General features: G+C 42.9%; 1 protein-coding gene across 1 annotated transcript; it reads right to left on the bottom strand.

The window, feature by feature from the left end:
* Positions 1–506: 506 nt before the first annotated feature.
* Positions 507–7,265, bottom strand: LOC311046733 (CCR4-NOT transcription complex subunit 1-like; the record flags this gene model as incomplete). The annotated part of the gene is made up of 1 exon (XM_084059250.1): positions 507–7,265. One exon carries the CDS (start codon positions 7,263–7,265, stop codon positions 507–509), a length of 6,759 nt encoding a protein of 2,252 aa, XP_083915376.1.
* Positions 7,266–20,184: the final 12,919 nt, after the last annotated feature.

Below are 20,184 nucleotides of genomic sequence, written 5' to 3'. Positions count from 1 at the left end.
GCACCATTTACCATTTAGTGTAGTCATTTCTGATATTGTCCTTCCCTGTCACTCCTAATGAGAATCATAGCACCCTCAATTCTGCCATCTCCAGCTGCGCCTCCTGTCTTTTCGTCAGTGCCACCGTTTCCAAGCTGTATCACTCCTGACACTTTCCTCCATCCGTTCCACCCTGCGTGCACTTTGTTCTTCAACTCTCTTCTACAAGCTCACAAGCTTGTAGATCTGCTATTTTAGGTGTGTGACACCTTTGTACGACGTTTGTTTGTTTGTTTTTTGTGTCGCCAATTCATTTCTTTCTCCATTTACCTGCTCTAGCTCTTCCCTCCCTCCGTATAGGCTCTATGCAAAGCAGCCACATTGGAAAGAAATTGGGCCTATTCCTTACTTCCTTCACAGGTTTTTACCAATTGATACTAATTAAGGCTCTGTTCCATTTAGTGTAGCACAGTGGACCCCCATAACTCTGAGAGTGTACAAATGGAACCAAATGGACCCGTAACAGACTAACTGGCACCAGCACCCTCCATCACCTCTTGGGCCTGGTTCTGTCCCATGCAGAACTTTGCTACAGACTGGAGCAGCTTTTCAATCTCGGGGGCACAGTGCACAAAGTCATGGCTCCAGAACTTGAAGGCAGGATTCTTGAGCAACTCAATTAAGGTGATGAGGAGTCCCCAGGGGTGTGGCCTATTCACTATCAGCCTCTCTAACAGAACCCTGGTGATCTGCTCCTGAATAGCTTCAGCGTTCGCCTTGGCAAACAGGAAAAGCATGGTGCAGCTGAAGTAGTGGGTGTGACTGTTGGGGTAGCGCAGCTGATTGGCTATTGCGTTCAAGAACAGGTAGCGCCCCTCCGTGTCCAGTTCCACGGCCAGATGGTGGAAGATGTCCATGTGAGCAGAGTGGGTGATGGAGCTCATAGAGCGGCTGCTGGCCTTTTTGTTAATGTGATCAATGGCCTGCATCCCCACGTGCAGCACTAGCGCGTTGATCAGCTTGATGTTGTAACGGTTACCTGAGTCCTGTGAAACCTGCAGGCTGCTGTGCAGCTCCGAGAAGAAGGTGACCGGTGAGCGTGTCTTCAGATACGAGTCCAGGTCCTTCTTAAACTGGGAGGGCATGACTCCAGTGAAGTTGTCGATTATACGGGGAGAAATGTTGATGTCACTCAGCATGTCCACCTTCAGGTTGGGTGTGAAGGGGTCAGGCAGCCTCATTTTGCGCGGACACGCACTGAGGATGAGGTTGCGGAGCTGGATGCAGTTGGGCGGGATGACGTCGCAGAACAGATAATGGTAGTCACACAGGAACTCTGGGAAGTCATGCAACAGCACCAGGAGGACACGTAGGGTGCCCTTATAGAGCATTTGCATTGGTTTATTGAGCTCTACATTCCTTAGGAAGGGGGCCTGGTACTTAAAGAGCGCGTTAAGCAGATGAGCGTACATGGGCCAACCCTTCTGTTGTGGAGTGCGTGCCAGTATCCTGGCAATGAATATACGGTGGGAGATGAGCTCCAGCCAAGCATAGACAAAGCCAGGTACTTTAGTGGGCCGCAGGCTGTGGAAGGTGTTACAGAAGGCGGTGAGTGTGTGGAAGTTGATGTTCTCCAGGATGTGTTCTGGGGCATTGAGCTCCAGCATTAGCATGATAAAGATGCGATGGTAAGGCAGTTGCTGGAACTCAGTTTGACGCACTTCATGGTCCTTAATCAACACCCCTAGCACAATTCCCAGCACCTTGTTGAGCAGGTTGATCTTAGTAACCGTGTTGTTGGATTCTCCAGATTGTTTCACCAGCAGGGCAATGAGCCTGACAAAAGCATCCAGAACATGGTAGCACTTGGCCCTGATGGTGGCTGCACTGGCAGCGGGGTTGTGCTGCTGCTCTGCCTGGGCGCGGTAGCTGATCTCCACGCACATCTCTGTACAACGGCGGAAGAACCGTGAAATCAGGTCATCCGTTTTCAGGATACCTTGTCGGTGCATCTTTACAACAAAGGCAGAAAAGGCCTTGGTGCTGTCCCTGCCAGCAGCAGCAGAGTGGTACTGGTTAACCCACTCTCGCAGCAGGTACTCTGCATTCTCCTTTAGTCCTGGTGGGTCATCATACTCTGAAGCCTGTGAGATCCCGGAGTGCATCATGAAGTTGGGTCCACTATGAGCTTCGATCATGGCCTCATGGTTGGAGCGAACAACATCCATAAGCTGGGGACGACCTTCAGGTGCATTTGCCTTAGAGTGAGCAATGTTCCTCATCAGGGCCTTGATGGTGTGGGAGAGGTCTTCCGCGGTGATGTGGCTGACATTGCGCACATCCACCACCAGCAGCACATTCACCAACTGCATGGCAAACGCTACTGCCATGTCGTGCCCGTTCTCCATTGACTGTGCCAGGTGGCGGTCATACTGCTGCATGTTGACCAGATTGTTTCTGATCAGCAGCTCCACTGCTTCCACGTTGTACTTGTAATCATCATGGCACTCGATCAGACACCTTGTGATCTGCTTGTTGCACGACCGTGGTCCATAGGCATGTTCATCCTGCAGGGCTTTCAGGACCAACAGATGACTCTCTCTGTAGTGCTGCAGCAGGTCACTGTCAGACACATGTGTGGCATTCAAAAGACCCTTCACTGCTTTTTGCAGCAGGTCCAAAGCAGCAATTCCATCCTTGGAGTTCCTGGCCAAGGTCACAGTCTCCAGCAGGGTATGCAGGGCCTCGGTCCGGGGGTTCATGGCCAGGGCTGGAGGGATGGCATGGAGGTGTTGCTCCAAATCTGCGATGCACTTGTCAAAGATCTGAGGCATACGTTCAGCCTGATAATTCAACATCGTAGGGCAACGACGAGTCTCCTGTTGTGCATGCTTCCTTTTGTCAAACTCCATTGCCAGTCTCTTATCCATTTCTGGGCCAGCCTTCTCCATCGCTGTCTTCTGAATATAGCAGCAAGCTAGCTCACAGTTGTCCTGGGCGATCCTGGCTGCAGCCTCCTCCATCATCTCGCTCAGTTGGGGCGTTGGTGGTGCCCTAAGTGCAGCAGCAAAGCCCTCCTTGAGGTTGGTGGCGATGCTCGAGTTCAGCAGCTCGCGGAAGGTGATCTGGGCCAGATTGGGGATCATGTCGTGGACGGCAACGCGCATGCCGTCCACCGAGTCCGGAGTGCAGTCCTTCCTCTGCTCACAGGTCGTCATGGCAATTCTGATGGCGTGATCGACAACAGGATGAACCAGCTCCTGCACGGCCCGCTCCACTGCCTGACGCACACATTGCTTCAGCTGAGGGTGGGCTTGAAGCAGGGGGATATTAACGTTGATATTGATGTGTGGGGCCAGGCCTGCCAGGGCATACGCTTTGATGTCATGGTAACTGAACTGTGGCGTGGGGGTCCCAGTGGTTCTACAAGTGGTGGTGGTGGTGGTGGTGGCAGCAGGGCTGGATGGGGAAACTGTAGTAACTATAGAAAGCGTCTCTTCTGGAGGCTTTACCTCCTTCTTTGGTACAGAGAGCTGCTCCTCCAGGCTCTTCAGTTTGTCCTTGTCCTTCAGCAGGTTGCCAGGTTTGAGATCATTGATGTCCAGAGAGAGGTTCTTACATAGAAGTTCAATTTCAAATTTCAAGTTCAACTTGAGGTTGTGCAACTGATGCAACTCAGCCAGAACATTCATGATGTCCATGCTCCAGCGGCTCTGGGGGCTGAAGCTCAAGCTACGCAAACTGGACTCCAGGACTTTGGCCACAAAAGGAACCACATATATCAGCTCCTGCTGGCCTTTCACATAGGCCTCCAACAGAAGAGACTTCACTTCCAGGCCTGGGCAGAGGATAGGTTTGTTTTTAGCCAGGGTGATCATGCCCAGCCAGTTTCCCAGGTTTCTCAGCAGGGAGCGATTGGCAGCTGCCTTCTCTGAGGTCAATAGAACCTTGATGTGCCTATAGGTCTCAGTGAGGACCAACTTGAAAAACTCAGGGTTCCTGAGTGTGTCCAGGAAGTTGGAGTAGAGACCGTGGAAGTTGGGTTCAAGGAGGACACGCTTCACCAGGTACTGAGCCACCCAGGGCATGAATTCCTCATTCTCAACTGCTTTCAGCGCCACTGCATTGTGTGTCACGTTTGACTGAGATAGGTTGTTGAAGATGAAGGCAATCTTCTCCTGGACATTCTCAGGAGGCTCCACAATTCGTTTGGCCTGGTCTGTGGTCATGTTGGTCTTGTTCATTGAGAGTGGCAGATCTTTCTTGAAGATGCTGGGTGTGGGCCTGGTGATGATGGTGGTCTTGGCGGCAGTGGTGGTAGTTGTACTGGTGGTGACCAGGGTACTTGGGGGACCTTGCTGTGGGGCTTTGGGCACACTGGGCTCCCGAGACTGGACCCGGCATTGAACATTGGCCAGAGACAGGCTGTCAGGGGTGGTGATGGAGCCCTGTATCTTCCCCGGAGGATCCCTGGACTGCCGACCGCACTCGATAAACTCTTGTAAATGATGGGGAAATTGCAAGAAGTGACCGATTGAGGCCAAGTGTTGACAATACTGGGAATGGTCAGTTAGCTTGTTTTTAAATCTATCTAGAGCAGCAATGCCGAAATGATACATTTTGGATCCAAAAGGTTTTTGCAAGCATTCAAGGACATATCCAAGGACTGGGGCTAGGTGTTTGTCGCTGACCAGGTCCTTCTCAACAATACTGCCGAACAGGCAGGCGGTAATGTGAAGCGTCTCATCTGGGTGCTCAGGGAAAAAGCGGTGCTCTTCAAACAGGTTGTGCAACATGCAGTTGAACACCTCCCGCTCTTGTTTGATGGTTGAATCCTTAAACCCCTGCAGCATTTCAACCACGTCATCCACAGACATGGTGGGGCACATTGGAGGATTGTAGATACATTGGAAATAGTTGCTAGCTGCATCTTCTATCTCCTTACTAAAGTGCTGGTTTGCCCACACCTGAGAGAGGTCAGTCTGCTGAAAGGTGTCCGGATTCAGGCCTGGTATGCTCTTCTCCCTTGTGTCAGAAGGGTCACTGCTTAGTGCGGGCATCTCCGGACCAGAACCAATACCAGAGCCAGTGGCCAAACCTAGAGGACTAGGGAGGTTTGAGGAAAGGCTGCCGATGCCCCCAAGCGGTGTGCTGGGGTTGAGGTTGGGGTTGGAGAGAGGTGGGAAGGCCTTGCCATGAGAGACGCCTTTGAGGCTGCTGGTAATGGGAGCACGTCCCTTTGGCATCACTCCTAGTGATGGCTGAATGACTTTGTTCATTACATTACAAACACTCCCTGCACAAGACTGGTGCAAGCAGGCCAGCATTGTGTTCAACGTCTCATGGGGCAATTGGGTTCTTTTAGGCAGGTCCTTGTCTGGAGCCAGGCCCCCCATGATGGATGGGCAACGCCTCATTAGGAACATCACACAGGCTTGGAAAAAGGGCTTCCCATGCTCTCTAATTTTGTCAGTCAGCCATTTGTCAAGTTTGAGGTATTCACGGCAAGAGGAAAGTGCAGCGAGGTCAATAACAAAGGGAAGATTAGTACCATTCAGCAGCATGGATAGGGACTTCAAGTCCTGGGTCACATCCAGGATGCGAGACAGCTTGGCCTGGTCATACTGCTCCCCTCTCATGTACCACTCAGCCATTGAGTGCATGATTAGCTGGCGAATGGATTGGGACTGGCCCTGTCCGTACCAGGCATAGTGCAGGATGATGGAAGAGTTTGGATGGTTGCCCAGGAAGATGGGCATGAGGGTGGAGAGGAGCTCATGGCGGAGAGCGTGCCAGGAGGTGGAGATCTGCAGCAGTGCCAGCGCGAGCATGTCTGGACAATGCTTGATGGGAAAGCTGAACAACTGTTTGACCTGTTCATACTGCCCCAACTCAGACAGTCGCAACAGACTTTCCACCAGGTCCAGGCTCTTCCAGGCGGAAATCTCCCTATTATCGACTTCCGGTGGGGCCTTGAGTATGTCGATGGCCACTCTATGACAGGGGTAATCGGCAAAGCAAAACACCTCTGGGCTCATCAGGGAGTGCTGGATGAATAACAGCTGCCCCTCAGCATATTTCCATGGCCGATAAATGAGGTCAACAGGGAAAACCTCCATGCCCAGACCCCGTTGGATTCCACAGACCACCATCTTTAAACCCTTACTGTCCTGGATAATGAAACCAGGGTGATCCAACTCATAAGTCACCTCCTTGAAATTCAGATTGGGGTTCACTTCTCGAAACACATCAATGAGAACTTCAACATTCCAGGTGTGTGCCTGTGAGCTATCGTTGTTGTCCTTCCCATCACTCCAGATACAGCTTCCTGGAGCAGAGATGGACTGTAGTGGGATGCCATCAGCCAGTCCAGAGTGTGTGCGAGCCATCATGCTCAGAACTCTGGCCACCTGGCTAGCCGTCACCTCTCTCGCCCCATACTGAAGGATTATGTTTCGGCACTCGTCTAGACTTGCACAGAAACCATAGCCAACTTCCTGCATGAACTCTGCAAGAGAACCGTCCTCCTCGATCATTATGTTCTTAGCTAACTCTCCAGAGTCTGGCAGGATCCTTTCTATTAGAATGTCCCGTTTTTCAGGGTATAAAAGTGGTGCTAGCATCACGGGACAACGCTCCTGGGGAAGATATTTGCACAGTGTCATGAGAAAGATGTCAATCTGCTCTTGGTCTACACCACTGGCTCCCTTCTGGCCAAAGAGTAGGAGCGAGAGGAACAGGTGCAAGATCTCTATGGAAATGTCCAGGAAGCCACCTTCCCGGTTGCCAAGATCTGCGTTGTCCACGTACGACTGCAGGAGAGCCGGGAGGTTCCGCTTTATGAATTGCAACGCGAAACCTCGTAGGTCTCTGTCGCAAGAATTCAACAAAGAAAGGCCAAACATCACCTCTTGGACCTTGCTGAACTTAAGAATTTTACTTAGCTGAGTAAATAAGTGTGCCGATGGCTTCAAACTCTTCTGGTAGCACAATGGATTGTCGATGGCGTAGCAGAGGGTAGAGATCAGATTTGGCTTTGAGATCAGCGACACACACTCCTGGATCAAAAACTGTATTTGATGGAAATCCTTGCCACTGTTTATGCGATCGTCACTAAAATCCACCTGTGAGAAGAGACAGCGTAGTAGATGCCTGTCTGCCTCAGGACCGTGCCAGTTCACAATATGCTGTATTTCCTGCTGACTGCCCGTGTAGTTTTTCTTTGTTAAATTGTCCACCAGGTAGCTGATATGAGACAAAGCCAGGGAGAGCGAGTCAAGAGTCATTTGCTTGGTTGGGGTGGAAGCAGGCGACCGAGCCTGGCACAGAATCACCCTTTAGGTCACTTCAGTGATAGGTTATTTCTGATTCCCCCCCAAAGGTGTGGAAAATGTTCTAATTTCCAAATGTCAACTCCCAGGTATAGCTTCTGGTGAAGTTCTAGTTCCTCAAGTTTAATATTACAAACTCAGCATGCTGCTTCCAAGAAAGTCATTTAGTTGCTCATTCATCCCTTCATGCAATCATGGGGTCAAAACCACGGGTCGCTGATGTATCTGGACTATTATTGACCATATGTGGCGATCCTCCAACTCTCCCAAGCTGATTGGTTTAAATACTTGCCCATATATAGCGATCCCCGAACTCTCACGGCGATTGGTCAAAACACTTTACCATATATGGAGATTCCCGTCAGCCAATCTGCTTCACAATCTCTGTGCGTGGATGTGTGTGTCTGTGTCCCTTTTATGGTCATATACGTCATTAATATGACGACATCGTACTGATATCATGCTTCAGACTACTGAACTCTTGATGTCAAAACCACACCACCAGGATTATGAAGATGTTTCCCCCTTTTCTTTGAATATCACATAATATATGAACTGTGTTCCAAAAATAATGTTTTTTTCCCCACGTTTTTGAAATATTTCACTTAAATTTAATATAATATATAATATTGTTTATGTCGGGTGGAAACCTCACATGTCCAAAACTGTTTCTTTTCAGGATTCAAATTCAAAAGTAGCAAAAGTAGCAGATCTACACGCTCAAAACACGTCACTTCACGCCACGCTTCGAGCTTGTGGTTCTGCTACTTTTGATGTTTTCTTGTGACGCTGTAAGTGTGATCAAGTACGGCATTAATTTACGAAAAAAGAAATATGGATATAGGAGGTAATCGAAAAAATACGGCCCCATCACGTATTAGGAGGGCAGGATGAGTCACCAGAACCAAGGACGGGTGTTTTTGGTGAATCTAACATGGTTAAAATGGAGTTTTAAGTTATAATGGGTTTGTATAGGAAGGGGGCGTGTCTGATAAAATGAATATCAAATATCTAAATACTGAATCAAGCAACTTAAAAACTGTCTGGGGGGCTCACAAAAGCCTGAGTGGACGCTAAAATGACCCAATTTCATTTTTTAAAGTGAAATATCCCTGGTTAATGATCTATAATTATAGCCCAATGGTGAGCATATGATTCTGAAAAGGGCCATCATGCATAATGAGTACTTTTACTTTTACTACTTTAAGCATATTTAAGACATTAAGGTGGCCCATTAAGACCTAGAACGCATCTGTGTCACTTTGGATTTCTTTGGCTATTCAAAAATAGCAGATATACTAGCTCATGAGTGCCGCGCTATGAGCTTGTAGATCTGCTATTTTTGAAAAATCTTGGCCTTTTTTTTTTTTTTTCAAAAAAACGTTAGGATTTAGAAAACATTTTTAAGAATCGCCTCAGGTCTTAATGGGTTAAGTAGGTTTTTCGTATGCAGGACTTTTACTTGTATTGCTAAGTTGCATTTTTTTTTTTTTTTAACTCTGTGACTGTCGTATTGCTACTTTCACTACAAACATGAGTACTTCTTCCACCACTGTATGGGAGAGCCGTGCAGTTCTGAGACCCCCATCTTGTTTGAATTGACCCCCTGTAAAGCGGTGTGGCATTGCTGTTGATGTGTGACTGTGTGTGATGGTGATATTTATGAGCGCTGACAGGCACCAGATTCCGTTCCCATCTGCCCAGCATCCAGGGTTAAGCTGGGGATGTCCAGAGGCTCTCACCAGGGAATCTTGCACTGACCATCACTTATACTTGAGGGCCATGATGACGCAACCTTTTAAAAAAAAATGTTATTAAGTAAAAGTATCAATACTGCAATGCAGAAATACTCTGTTACAAGTAAAAGACAGAAATTGAAGATCTACTTAAAGTACCAAAAGTTGAAAGTACTCATTATGCAGAATGTCCCATTTCAAACGTCCCATTTTCAAACTTATGAAATGTATAAAAAAAATCTTTAGAAAATAGCAGATCTACAAGCTCGCGATGCGACGCGTTGCTCGCGATGCGACGCGTTGCGTGAGCTTGTAGATTGTCTATTTTCAAATGGCTGAAATGTGTACAGGGATGAAGTGTTTAATGTATGATTTGTAATAATAATCAAAATCCACAAGTTTTCAAATAATTGTAGTGGTTAAAGGAACAACATTTGCCTTTGAGATGTAGTGGAGTAGAAGTAAAAGTACTGAAAATTGGAAATACTCCAGTAAAGTAAAACAATACCTCAAAATTGTACTTACTTGAGTAAATGTACTTAGTTACTTTACACCACTGCCCATCTGTCTTGCTGTGCTGTGGTCAAACTCCACTGTTTTCACACAGCAGGACGGCCTGTAAAGTCTGTGTCTCTCTGGAGAAGAACAATGATTTACTTTTTGCACGAATCGGGGAAGTTTCGTGTCCTCTGTTGTTGCCCTGCACTTTATGACAACCCTGTTCCGTTAAATGTTTTTATTTTTCTTTAAATAACTGTTAAAAAAAAGCTCTGCATTCCCACAGTAATAATTGCTATTGTGTCTATAGAGTGTTTGTTCAGTAACAGAGGTCTCTACTAATATAGACTGAAGTCATTAAAGCGGGTCATGTTTGCTGCGTGTCTGGAATTATAACAGCTGAAATCTATAATATATCAGTATTCCCATATTAACCTGCGGGCCGCATTAAAGGAGACATCCGGGCATTTTCAGTGTTATCTTTAATGTGTTGCTTAGCACTCACCAACATTGAAAGGGTCGATGCGTTAATCTCATTGAGTCCGTTTCGTCCCGTCTAACGACCCCCTCCGTCGGCATAATGGAGGCGCGACGATAGCCCAAATTCGCCTATTTTAACAAATGCAAAGTCTGTTTTTTTTCTCCTAGTAGTCATTGTGGAGTCTCATGATACCCTAACAGGCGCTGAAAGTCCCGACGAGCTAACTGCTAATGCTAGTTGCTTATTTCCCTGCCTGGCAACACGAGTTGCCAGGTACTGGCAGGCAGTGGTTTTCAACCAGTGGTCCGGGGACCACCAGTGGTCCTTGAGGGAGTTCCAGGGGGTCCTCAGCTAAATCATGGATAGGAACCAAATGGACCCTTATTGGTCTGTCACTCTGAAAGTGTACAAATGGAACCAAATGGACCCTAACGGGTCCATTTGGTTCCATTTGTACACTTTCAGAGTTAAGTTAACATTGATTTTACAATATAAATTGGGGTCCCAGAGATAGAGATGCCAATAAATGGGGGTCTGTAGCCCTAATGCATGTTAAACTGGGGGTCCTTGAAATTAAAATGGTTGAAAATCACTGCTAGAGCCGTAAAAATAGTCTCTTATTGCGGGTCCCTGGCTTATCTTTTCAAATGGGGGTCCGTGGGCTAATGTGTGTCAATTTGGGGGTCCTTGACGCAAAAAAAGGTTGAAAACCACTGTCTTAGAGGATACAGGATAAACAAGTGAAATTGGAGGTGATGATACAAAGAAATGAGCAGACACAATTGGAAATGGAACACTATAAAATTTAAGCTGATGAATGGGTACTCTCTGCCGATTGGCACAAATTGCAGACCCACCCGAAAGTGCCTTTTCTGTTTGCTTTAAAGAGACGGAGAGACGAGGAGGGCCCGGCAGATTTGAAAACCGTCCCATGTGTTTCCATTTCAAATAGGCTGCTGGAGCCAATCGAAACAAAGCTAGGGGACAATGGCCCCGATTCACTAAGAAATGTACGACCATATTTTGATCTTACCGGCATTTAAGACAACAATTTGCATGAAGAAAATTGTCTTAAATGCCGGTAAGATCAAAATGTGGTTGTAAATTGCTTAGTGAATCGGGGCCATTGACTGGAAAATGAAACATCTATATGCCGTCTTCTGGAAACCCAGGATCATGTACATCAGTGGTTCTCAAACTTTTTCGTGCCAAGGACCCCCAAATAGACACTTATTAGACCGCGGACCCCCATTTGAAAAGATAAGCCAGGGACCCCCATAAGAGAAGATTTTTACGGCTCTCTAGCAGTGATTTCAACCATTTTAATTTCAAGGACCCCCAGTTTAACATGCATTAGGGCTACGGACCCCCATTTAATGACATGTATGTCTCTGGGACCCCAATTCATATTGTAAAATCAATGTTAATTTAACTCTGAGAGTGTGGGTCCATTTGGTTCCATTTGTACACTCTCAGAGTTACAGACCCATAAGGGTCCATTTGGTCCCTGTCCATCATTTAGCCGGGGACCCCCTGGAACCCCCTCAAGTACCCCTGGGGGTCCTCGGACCCCACTTTGAGAACCAATGATGTACATGATCAGACTGTTATGTCGCAGTCACAGCCAATTTTGCCTGCCGTGTATTTGCTGCACTTTACACTAACTACCTCCGGGGGGCAGTGACAAACAAACAAACAAACAAACAAACAAACAAACAAACAAACAATTTGAGACATTTCTACACTACATCAAACCAAAGCTAGACTCCAGTTCATACGTGATGAAGCGCTATCTTCTGATGCTTCTACAATCAAATTGATAGATCTGGATACTTTAACCACTTAAACCCCAGCATCCTTATTGTTGGCAAAGCTGATAAACTGCACAGCGTCACACACGGTTCCAAGTGCAGCCACAATGACGGCCTTTAACCCTTTAAGACCTGAGGTTGATTCTAAAAATGCTTTCCAAATCAATCGTTCTCAAAGTGTTTCGTGTCAAGGACCCCCAAAATGATATAGATTTGGCCGCGGACCCCCATCTGAAAATGTTTTGTGCCAGGGTCCATTAGGCAGAGTAGGCAATTGCCTATGGCGCCATTAGGCTGGGGGGGGGGCACCCACCAAGCCTAGATGTTGTTTTTAAGAATTGAAAAATATATATTTGTGTATTTTTTAATAGAACACAAAATATTAAAAAGAACTCTCAAATGTGTAGGTTTTAAGTATTTAAAAAACTAAAAGTTTAGGTGCGCCCAAACAATGCACCCCTCTCTTTCATACGTTTTTGGTTTCACCCAGCCATGTGTATCTAGACGGCTATGCTTTCAGTCTCAACAGTGTGGCAGGACTCACGGAGGATTCAAAAATAGCAGATGTACAAGCTCGCGGTGCGTCACTTCGTGCCGTACTGTGAGCTTGTATATCAGCTATGTTTGAATATAGCCAACGCTGAAATTTAAAAAGGACTCAGATACTTTCCCCGTTTTAATGGGTTAAATGCCTTGCTCAGGGACATCTGGATGGTAATTGTTGTGGGAAACTAAGGTTTTATTGACTCTCACACACCCCCCCCCCCCCCCAAAAAAAAATCAAACTGACATAAACATTCATGCCACCCACGTGTGTCTTAAAGTAAACTGTAGTTATTAGTTATTATTAGTAACATTTCATCACACATTACACACACACACACACACACACACACACACACACACACACACACACACACACACACACACACACACACACACACACACACACACACACACACACACACACACACATCATTCCTTCCAACTAGCATTAGGAATTCCCATGCATTCCCATGCATCTCATTCACATACTGTAACTCCCCACGCTGCCAGCTGTCAGCTCGTAGGGCTATTTTGGGCTCTAGAGTCGGGGTGAAAAATGGTAAATAATAGTAAAAGTGCCATTCATGAAGTGTGTGTGTGCGTGTGTGTGTGTGTTTGTATTACTATACTTGCGAGGACCAAGTATAGTAGAATTTGAAAAAATATACATTGTGAGGACAGTTTTCCTGGTCCTCACAAGACAAATGGTTGTTTTATAGTTAAAAAAAACATTTTTAGAGATTCGTTTACAATTAGAAAAACATTCAGGTCAGGATTAGACATTTAGGTGTCTTAGAGGTTAGGTTTAGGGATTGGAATTAGAGTTAAAGTTCAACATGATTTATACTTAGTTGCGCGCCAGTGTCATGCACCGAAAAACAGCCGATCTATAAGCCCACAACGCGTCGCAGCGCGACGCGTTGTGGGCTTGTAGATCTGCTGTTTTTCGGCTTTAGGCTTACGGTTAAAATTATTATTTTTAAATGGCATTCATAACATGGCTGTCCTAAAGTGTTGATGTCCTCACAAGTATAGTAATGCAAACATGTGTGTGTGTGTGTGTGTGTGTGTGTGTGTGTGTGTGTGTGTGTGTGTGTGTGTGTGTGTGTGTGTGTGTGTGTGTGTGTGTGTGTGTGTGTGTGTGTGTGTGTGTGTGTGTGTGTGTGTGTGTGTGTGTGTGTGTGTGTGTGGACGTTTGAGGGTGTGCGTGCACGGAAAAAGTCTCTCTCATTTTGTACTTACGTGAAAGTATCACTACTGTAGAAATACTCTGTTACAGGTAGAAGTCCGGCAATCAACATTTCCTTGAGTAAAAGTACAAAAGCATTGGCATAAAAAATATACTTCAAGTACCAAAAGTAAACATACTCATTTAGCAGAATGGCCCATTTTACAAGTTTTCAAATCTATAAAAATCATTTGAAAATGGCAGATCTACAAGCTCACAAAGTATTGTGAGCTTGTTGATCGGCTATTTTCAAATGCCAGAAATGTATATAGGGCTGAAGTGGTTAATGTATGTTTTGTGATAATAATAAAAATATACAAAGTAACTAGTAACTAAAGTTACTTTCAAATAATTGTAGTGGAGTAAAAGTACAATATCTGCCTCTGAGATGTAGTGGAGTAAGTAAGTAAAAGCACTGAAAATTGGAAATACTCCAGTAAAGTAAAAAAGACCTAAATAAAATTGTACTTAGTACAGTACTTGAGTAAATGTACTTAGTTACTTTACACCACTCTGTGTGTGTGTGTGTGTGTGTGTGTGTGTGTGTGTGTGTGTGTGTGTGTGTGTGTGTGTGTGTGTGTGTGTGTGTGTGTGTGTGTGTGTGTGTGTGTGTGTGTGTGTGTGTGTGTGTGTGTGTGTGTGTGTGTGTGAACATAATATGCATTAACTGCAGTCATCTGGGTGAAATCACGTCGTCAGGCATTTGGAAATGAGCCAGCCAGTCCAAACAACAGGATACAGAGTTGACAAGTGTATTTTCAGAGCTCAAAACAAGTCAGATGTTATTTGCATACAGTAGCACTTATTCACTGGAAAACGCCATTTTGTGGCTGTCGGCCAGAAACCTCTATTCTAACTGTTTGTGTGTTTTATCGTAAATTAATGACCTACTTGATCATAGTTGTAGATCTGCTGCTTTTGATGCTTTTGAATTTGAATCCTGAAAAGTAACGGTTTTGGACATATAAGGTGAAGTGTCTCTTTATAAGTTGCAATTGAGATGTAGTGGCGTAGAAGTTAAAGTATTGGAAATACTCAAGTAAAGTACAAATAGCTCAAAAGTGTACTTAAAGGTATAGGGTAAGTGATATTTTTTGGTTAAAACAAAAAGTATTTTGTTAAAAGGTTAAAGCACTATATTCTGATAGTAATCATTGCTATAGAGTGTTTGTTCAGTAACAGGAGTCTCCTCGTCTCTCCAGCTATTTAATAAACAGAAAATACATTTTCCGGTAGGTGTCAAAATCTCAGCCAATCAGGAGAAAGTACCCATTTTTAAGCTTAATTTGTATAGTGTTCCAGTTCCAATTTTGCCTGCTCATTTCTTTGTGTCATCACTTCCAATTTCACTTGTTTAATCTGTATCCTGATTGAGTTCTCTGTCCTGATTGGATAAAATTGGAAATGAAACTGAAACTGAAACGAAAATGCATTTTCTGTTTAATAAAGAGCTGGAGAGACAAGGAGACTCCTTTTACCGAACAAACACTCTATAGCAATGATTACTATCAGAATATAGAGCTATTTAACACTTATTTTAACCAAAGAAAATCACTTACCCTACCTTTAAAATAAACATTACAAAAATATATAGAACATACATTTAAAAAGTCATGGAAAATCATGGCCCCCTCATACATTAGAAGGACATTCTAATGTCTGAGGGGGCCATGATTATTCCATTACTTTTTTTAAATATAATTTTTCATATATTTTTTTAATGTTTATTTAATTTGAAAGTGAAATATCCCTTTAACCCTGCAAGGCCCAGATTATTTTCAAGTTGTGATGATTCCTGGCTCTGTGGGGGGTATTTATATGCAAATATCCTGGCCAAAGGCATTGTAAGACTAAACAATAGGACCCAATGAGGATTTAGAGGTGAAAAAAATAGAAAATAACAGAAAAGAAAAATGATTTAAACTCATTTCTTTATAAAATATACATGTGATCGTGCGATCACACTGGGCCTTGCAGGGTTAAGTACAGTCAGTCCTTGAGTAAATGTACTTAGTTACTTTCCATCACTGGGATTGAGAACCACTTTGCGAAATGCTTAAATTGTAAATTGATACTTTAACTTAAGTAAAAAAAAAAACTCTTCCATCACCAGTTGTTTTCTGGTCCTCAGGTGAGGACGACCGACAGGGGCCAATCCGGTCCGATCTGGTACCGATTTGTAATAGGCTCAATCTTCCTCACGATTCTACAGCTTTGATGTGACCGTCCTGAACTCAGTGGAACTCAATCCACCGCATCCACAGGACACCTGGCTCTGTCATCACACACACACACACACACACACACACACACACACACACACACACACACACACACACACACACACACACATCAAAGGCTCCTTTTAAGATTAATGAAACCTTCTCACTCTTTTGGAGGGAAAAAAAAGCTCTATCAAGAACACCTACATCCACATATAACCTATAAACAACATGACCTGAGCCACCGCGCTATATTAGCCGGCTGTCAGGAGCGCTTTGATGGATGATTACAGCCCGTTTTCAATCTAAATGTGTGTGTGGTTGGTTGTGAAACAGTGGTGGAAAGTAACTAAGTACATGTATTCAACATGTATACATGTATTCAAAATTGTACTTAAGTACAATGTTGAGGTGGTTGTACTTTACTTAGTATTTCCAATTTCCAATGCTTTTACTTCTACTCCACTACATCTCAGAGGCAAATATTGTACTTTTACTACAATTATTTGAAAACTTTAGTTATTAGTTACTTTGTAGATTTTGATTATTATTACAAAACATACATTACAGCCCTATACATCCCGGCCATTTGAAAATAGCCGATCTACAAGCTCACAATGCGTCGTGATGCGACGCATTGTGAGCTTGTAGATCTGCTATTTTCAAAAGATTGTTATACATTTGAAAACTTGAAATGGGACATTATGCATAATGAGTGCTTTTTTATACCAATACTTTTGTACTTTTACGTAAATTACGCAAGTACATTTTGAATTCCGGACTTTTACTTGTAACAGAGTATTTCTATATTGCAGCATTGATACTTTTACTTAAGTAAAAACATTTGAGTACCTTTTCCACCACTGGTTGTGAAACACCAGCTGCTCTTCATTTATCAACCTGTTTAGCCAGTGGTGGATTCTTTTTTTTTTTTTACTTAAAGTAGCAATATCACAAGTACCAGCGGTGAAAAGTAACTATGTACATTTACTCAAATAATACAAATCTACAAAGTAACTAAACTATCAAATAATTGCAGTGGAGTATTTACTCCACTGCAATTATTTGCAGTGGACACTCTGTTTAAAGGAGAATTTTGGACTAAGGTTTTCTTACCTTACATATTTTAATAGCTTTTTTTTCGCTTTTTTTTTGTGAGATCTGACGTTCATAGTGACAGAACAATATGCAATAAATAAATAAAAAAATAATAAATCCCCATGTCTCGCTAGACGAGATTTCAATCTCGTCTAGCGAGACTTATTTTTTTATTATTTTTTTTTGGGGGGGGGGTTGCATAGTGTTCTGTCACTATGAACGTCAGATCTCACAGAAAAAAAAAAAAAAGCTATTAAAATATGCAATCTAGCGCAAGGCCTATCCGCACACGTTTTACGCTGTGGCGGACCCGGGATGGAGTTATGACATTTTTCTACTGTACCATTCATCCTAAGATATATCATGACATCATAGAAAAGGTAAGAAAACTTTAGTCCAAAATTCTCCTTTAACAAACGGCGCCTTATGCCTAAACTTCTTAGCCCTTTTTCCATTACTTTGCAAAAGATTTTAAAACAGTGAAAATAGACGATCTACATCTACGCGTTGTGAGCTTGTAGATCGGATATTTTCCACTATTTTAAGATGTTTTGCGAAATGATAAAACATGCCTAAGAAGTGTAGGCATAAGGTACTGTATGAAGTGTCAAAAAAAGGAAATAATCAAGTAAAGAAAAAGTACCTCAAAATGGTATTTAAGTACAGTGCCTTGAGTAAATGTACTCAGTTACTTTCCATCACTGCCTACACACTACACTATCTCACCAGAAGCAGCAGCAGCTGTATGTCATTGGATTCAGTTCAACATTTCATTCCAGGAAAGTTCAGCCTTCCAGGAATTCAGACCCCATGCAGGGTTTCTAGGAAACCACAATGTATGGATGTGGCGTACATGTATAAGCCTCACTCCAGTGGTGGAAGAAGTACTCAAGATATGTTACTTAAGTAAAAGTACTCAATACCACAATATTAAAATACTCTGTTACAAGTCTAAAAGGCTTGTGTTCAAAATGTTTCTTGAGTAAAAAAAGTACAAAAGTATTGGCATCAAAATATACTTAAAGTACCAAAAATAAAAGTACTAAAATGTTTGAAAATATCAGATCTACAAGAGCTTGTAGATCTGATATTTTCAAATAGCCTATGTATAAAATAGGGGTTAATGTATGTTTTATAATATAATAGTTTATATCTACAAAGTAACTAGTAACTAAAGTTTTCAAATAATTGTAGTGGAGTAAAAGTACAATATTTGCCTCTGAGATGTACTGGAGTAGAAGTAAAAGTACAGAAAATTGGAAGTACTCCAGTAAAGTAAAAATACCTCCAAATTGTGCTTAAGTACATGTACTTAGTTACTTTACACCATTGCGTGCATGTAAGCCTCACTCAAACAAATATAGCATGCTGCCGCTTGGGGAATTTGGGAAACCACAAACTTGTGTGTGTGTGTGTGTGTGTGTGTGTGTGTGTGTGTGTGTGTGTGTGTGTGTGTGTGTGTGTGTGTGTGTGTGTGTGTGTGTGTGTGTGTGTGTGCACTGCATATGTGAAACAGCTGGTGAAAAAAAGCACGCTCAGCAGCAGACCTCCTTTAAACAATAGATAAAAATATGCTGCTAAGCTCTAAAGATATCCGTGTGGAGGTTGTTAATGTTTCCTCAGGGGACTCGTATTAAAAATGAGCAGTAAGTGATATTTGTTGTTAAAAGAAGTGATAAATAGCTCTATATATTCTGCTATATCATTGCTATAGAGTGTTTGTTCGGTAACAGAGGACTATAGTAGCCTCTCTCTCTCCAGCTCTTTAGTAAACAGAAAATACATTTTCAGGTTGGGATACCACTTTTATCCAGTCATGAGAGAGAACTTATGCAGAATATAGGATAAACAGGTGAAATTGGAAGTGATGTAACAATGAAATGAGGGAGGGAAACAATTTAACTGAAAATTGGTGAGCCACCTAAATGTTTTATATTTACACCTCACACTTAAGTTCAGACTTAGCCTAGTTATAGCTATAAACACAATCAATCCGGGAAAGTATTTCTGTCATTTTAGATTTCTTTGGCTATTCTTAAATAGCAGATCTACAAGCTCATAGCACGGCACCGAGTGCCGCGCTATGAGCTTGTAGATCTGCTATTTTTTGAAAAATCGTGAAAATGAGTGCAAATCTTTGAATATATATATATAAAAGAAAAAAGAAAAAAAAAAATATATATATAAAGATTTGCACAAATTTTCACATAAAAAAACTAAAAAATAGCAGATCTACAAGCTCATAGCGCGGCACTCGGTGCCGCGCTATGAGCTTGTAGATCTGCTATTTTTGAATAGCCAAAGAAATCTAAAAATGACACAGATACTTTCCCAGCTATATGGTTTAAATGGCTTTTTTTTAAAGCCATTTAAGCTATAACTAGGCTAAGTTTGAACTTAGTGTGGGGTGGTGCCACTGGCCCCCCAGGAGAGACTTTGTGACCCCTTACTAAACAAACTAACAAAGTAACAAAGTAACTAAAGTTGTCAAATAATTGTAGTGGAGTAAAAGTACAATATTTGCCTCTGAGATGTAGTGGAGTAGAAGTAAAAGTATTGGAAATGGGAAATACTCCAGTAAAGTAAAAAATAAAATCCTCAAAAGTGTACTTAAGTACAGTAGTTGAGTAAATGTACTTAGTTACTTTACACCACTGCTGACACGATGAGTTTCGATTCTGATTTCTGCTGTCTCATCCGTTATATTATTCACACAAGCCTGTTTGTTTATGCCACTGTACTGTACTGTACTGTACTGTACTGTACTGTACTGTACTGTACTGTACTGTACTGTACTGTACACACAGAAAAAAAAAGGTTCTTTGGTTCTTTAAAATGGTTCTTTAAAACCCTATATGGTTCTTTGAAGAACCATCACCTGCTAAAGAACCATTTTATATAGCAAATGGTTCTTTAGATTCTTAAATGGTTCTTTAAAACGCTATATGGTTCTTTGAAGAACCATCACCTAATAGAGAACCATTTTATAGAGCAAATGGTTCTCCAGATTCCTCATATGATTCTCAAGATTTAAAAGGTTCAAGGAAGGGGGAATTATTTTCCAAACCATTTTATATTACAAATAGTTCTTCATATTCCTCATATGGTTCTATGGGATTTGAAAGGTTCTTATTGGTAGGGGATTTTGCAACTGTAAATTATAACCTGTATAAAACAATTACAAATTATTATTTTAGTAGACGCTCTTATTTCAGAGTTATTCACAAAAAGCAAGGGTAATACATCAAATGCAT

The sequence above is a fragment of the Gymnoscopelus microlampas genome (genome assembly GCF_963454915.1).
Source record: "Gymnoscopelus microlampas genome assembly, chromosome: 6".
Taxonomy (NCBI): Eukaryota; Metazoa; Chordata; class Actinopteri; order Myctophiformes; family Myctophidae; genus Gymnoscopelus; species Gymnoscopelus microlampas.
The sequence above is the reverse complement of the archived record's forward strand: the minus strand, read 5'-3'. Positions and strand labels throughout refer to the sequence as shown.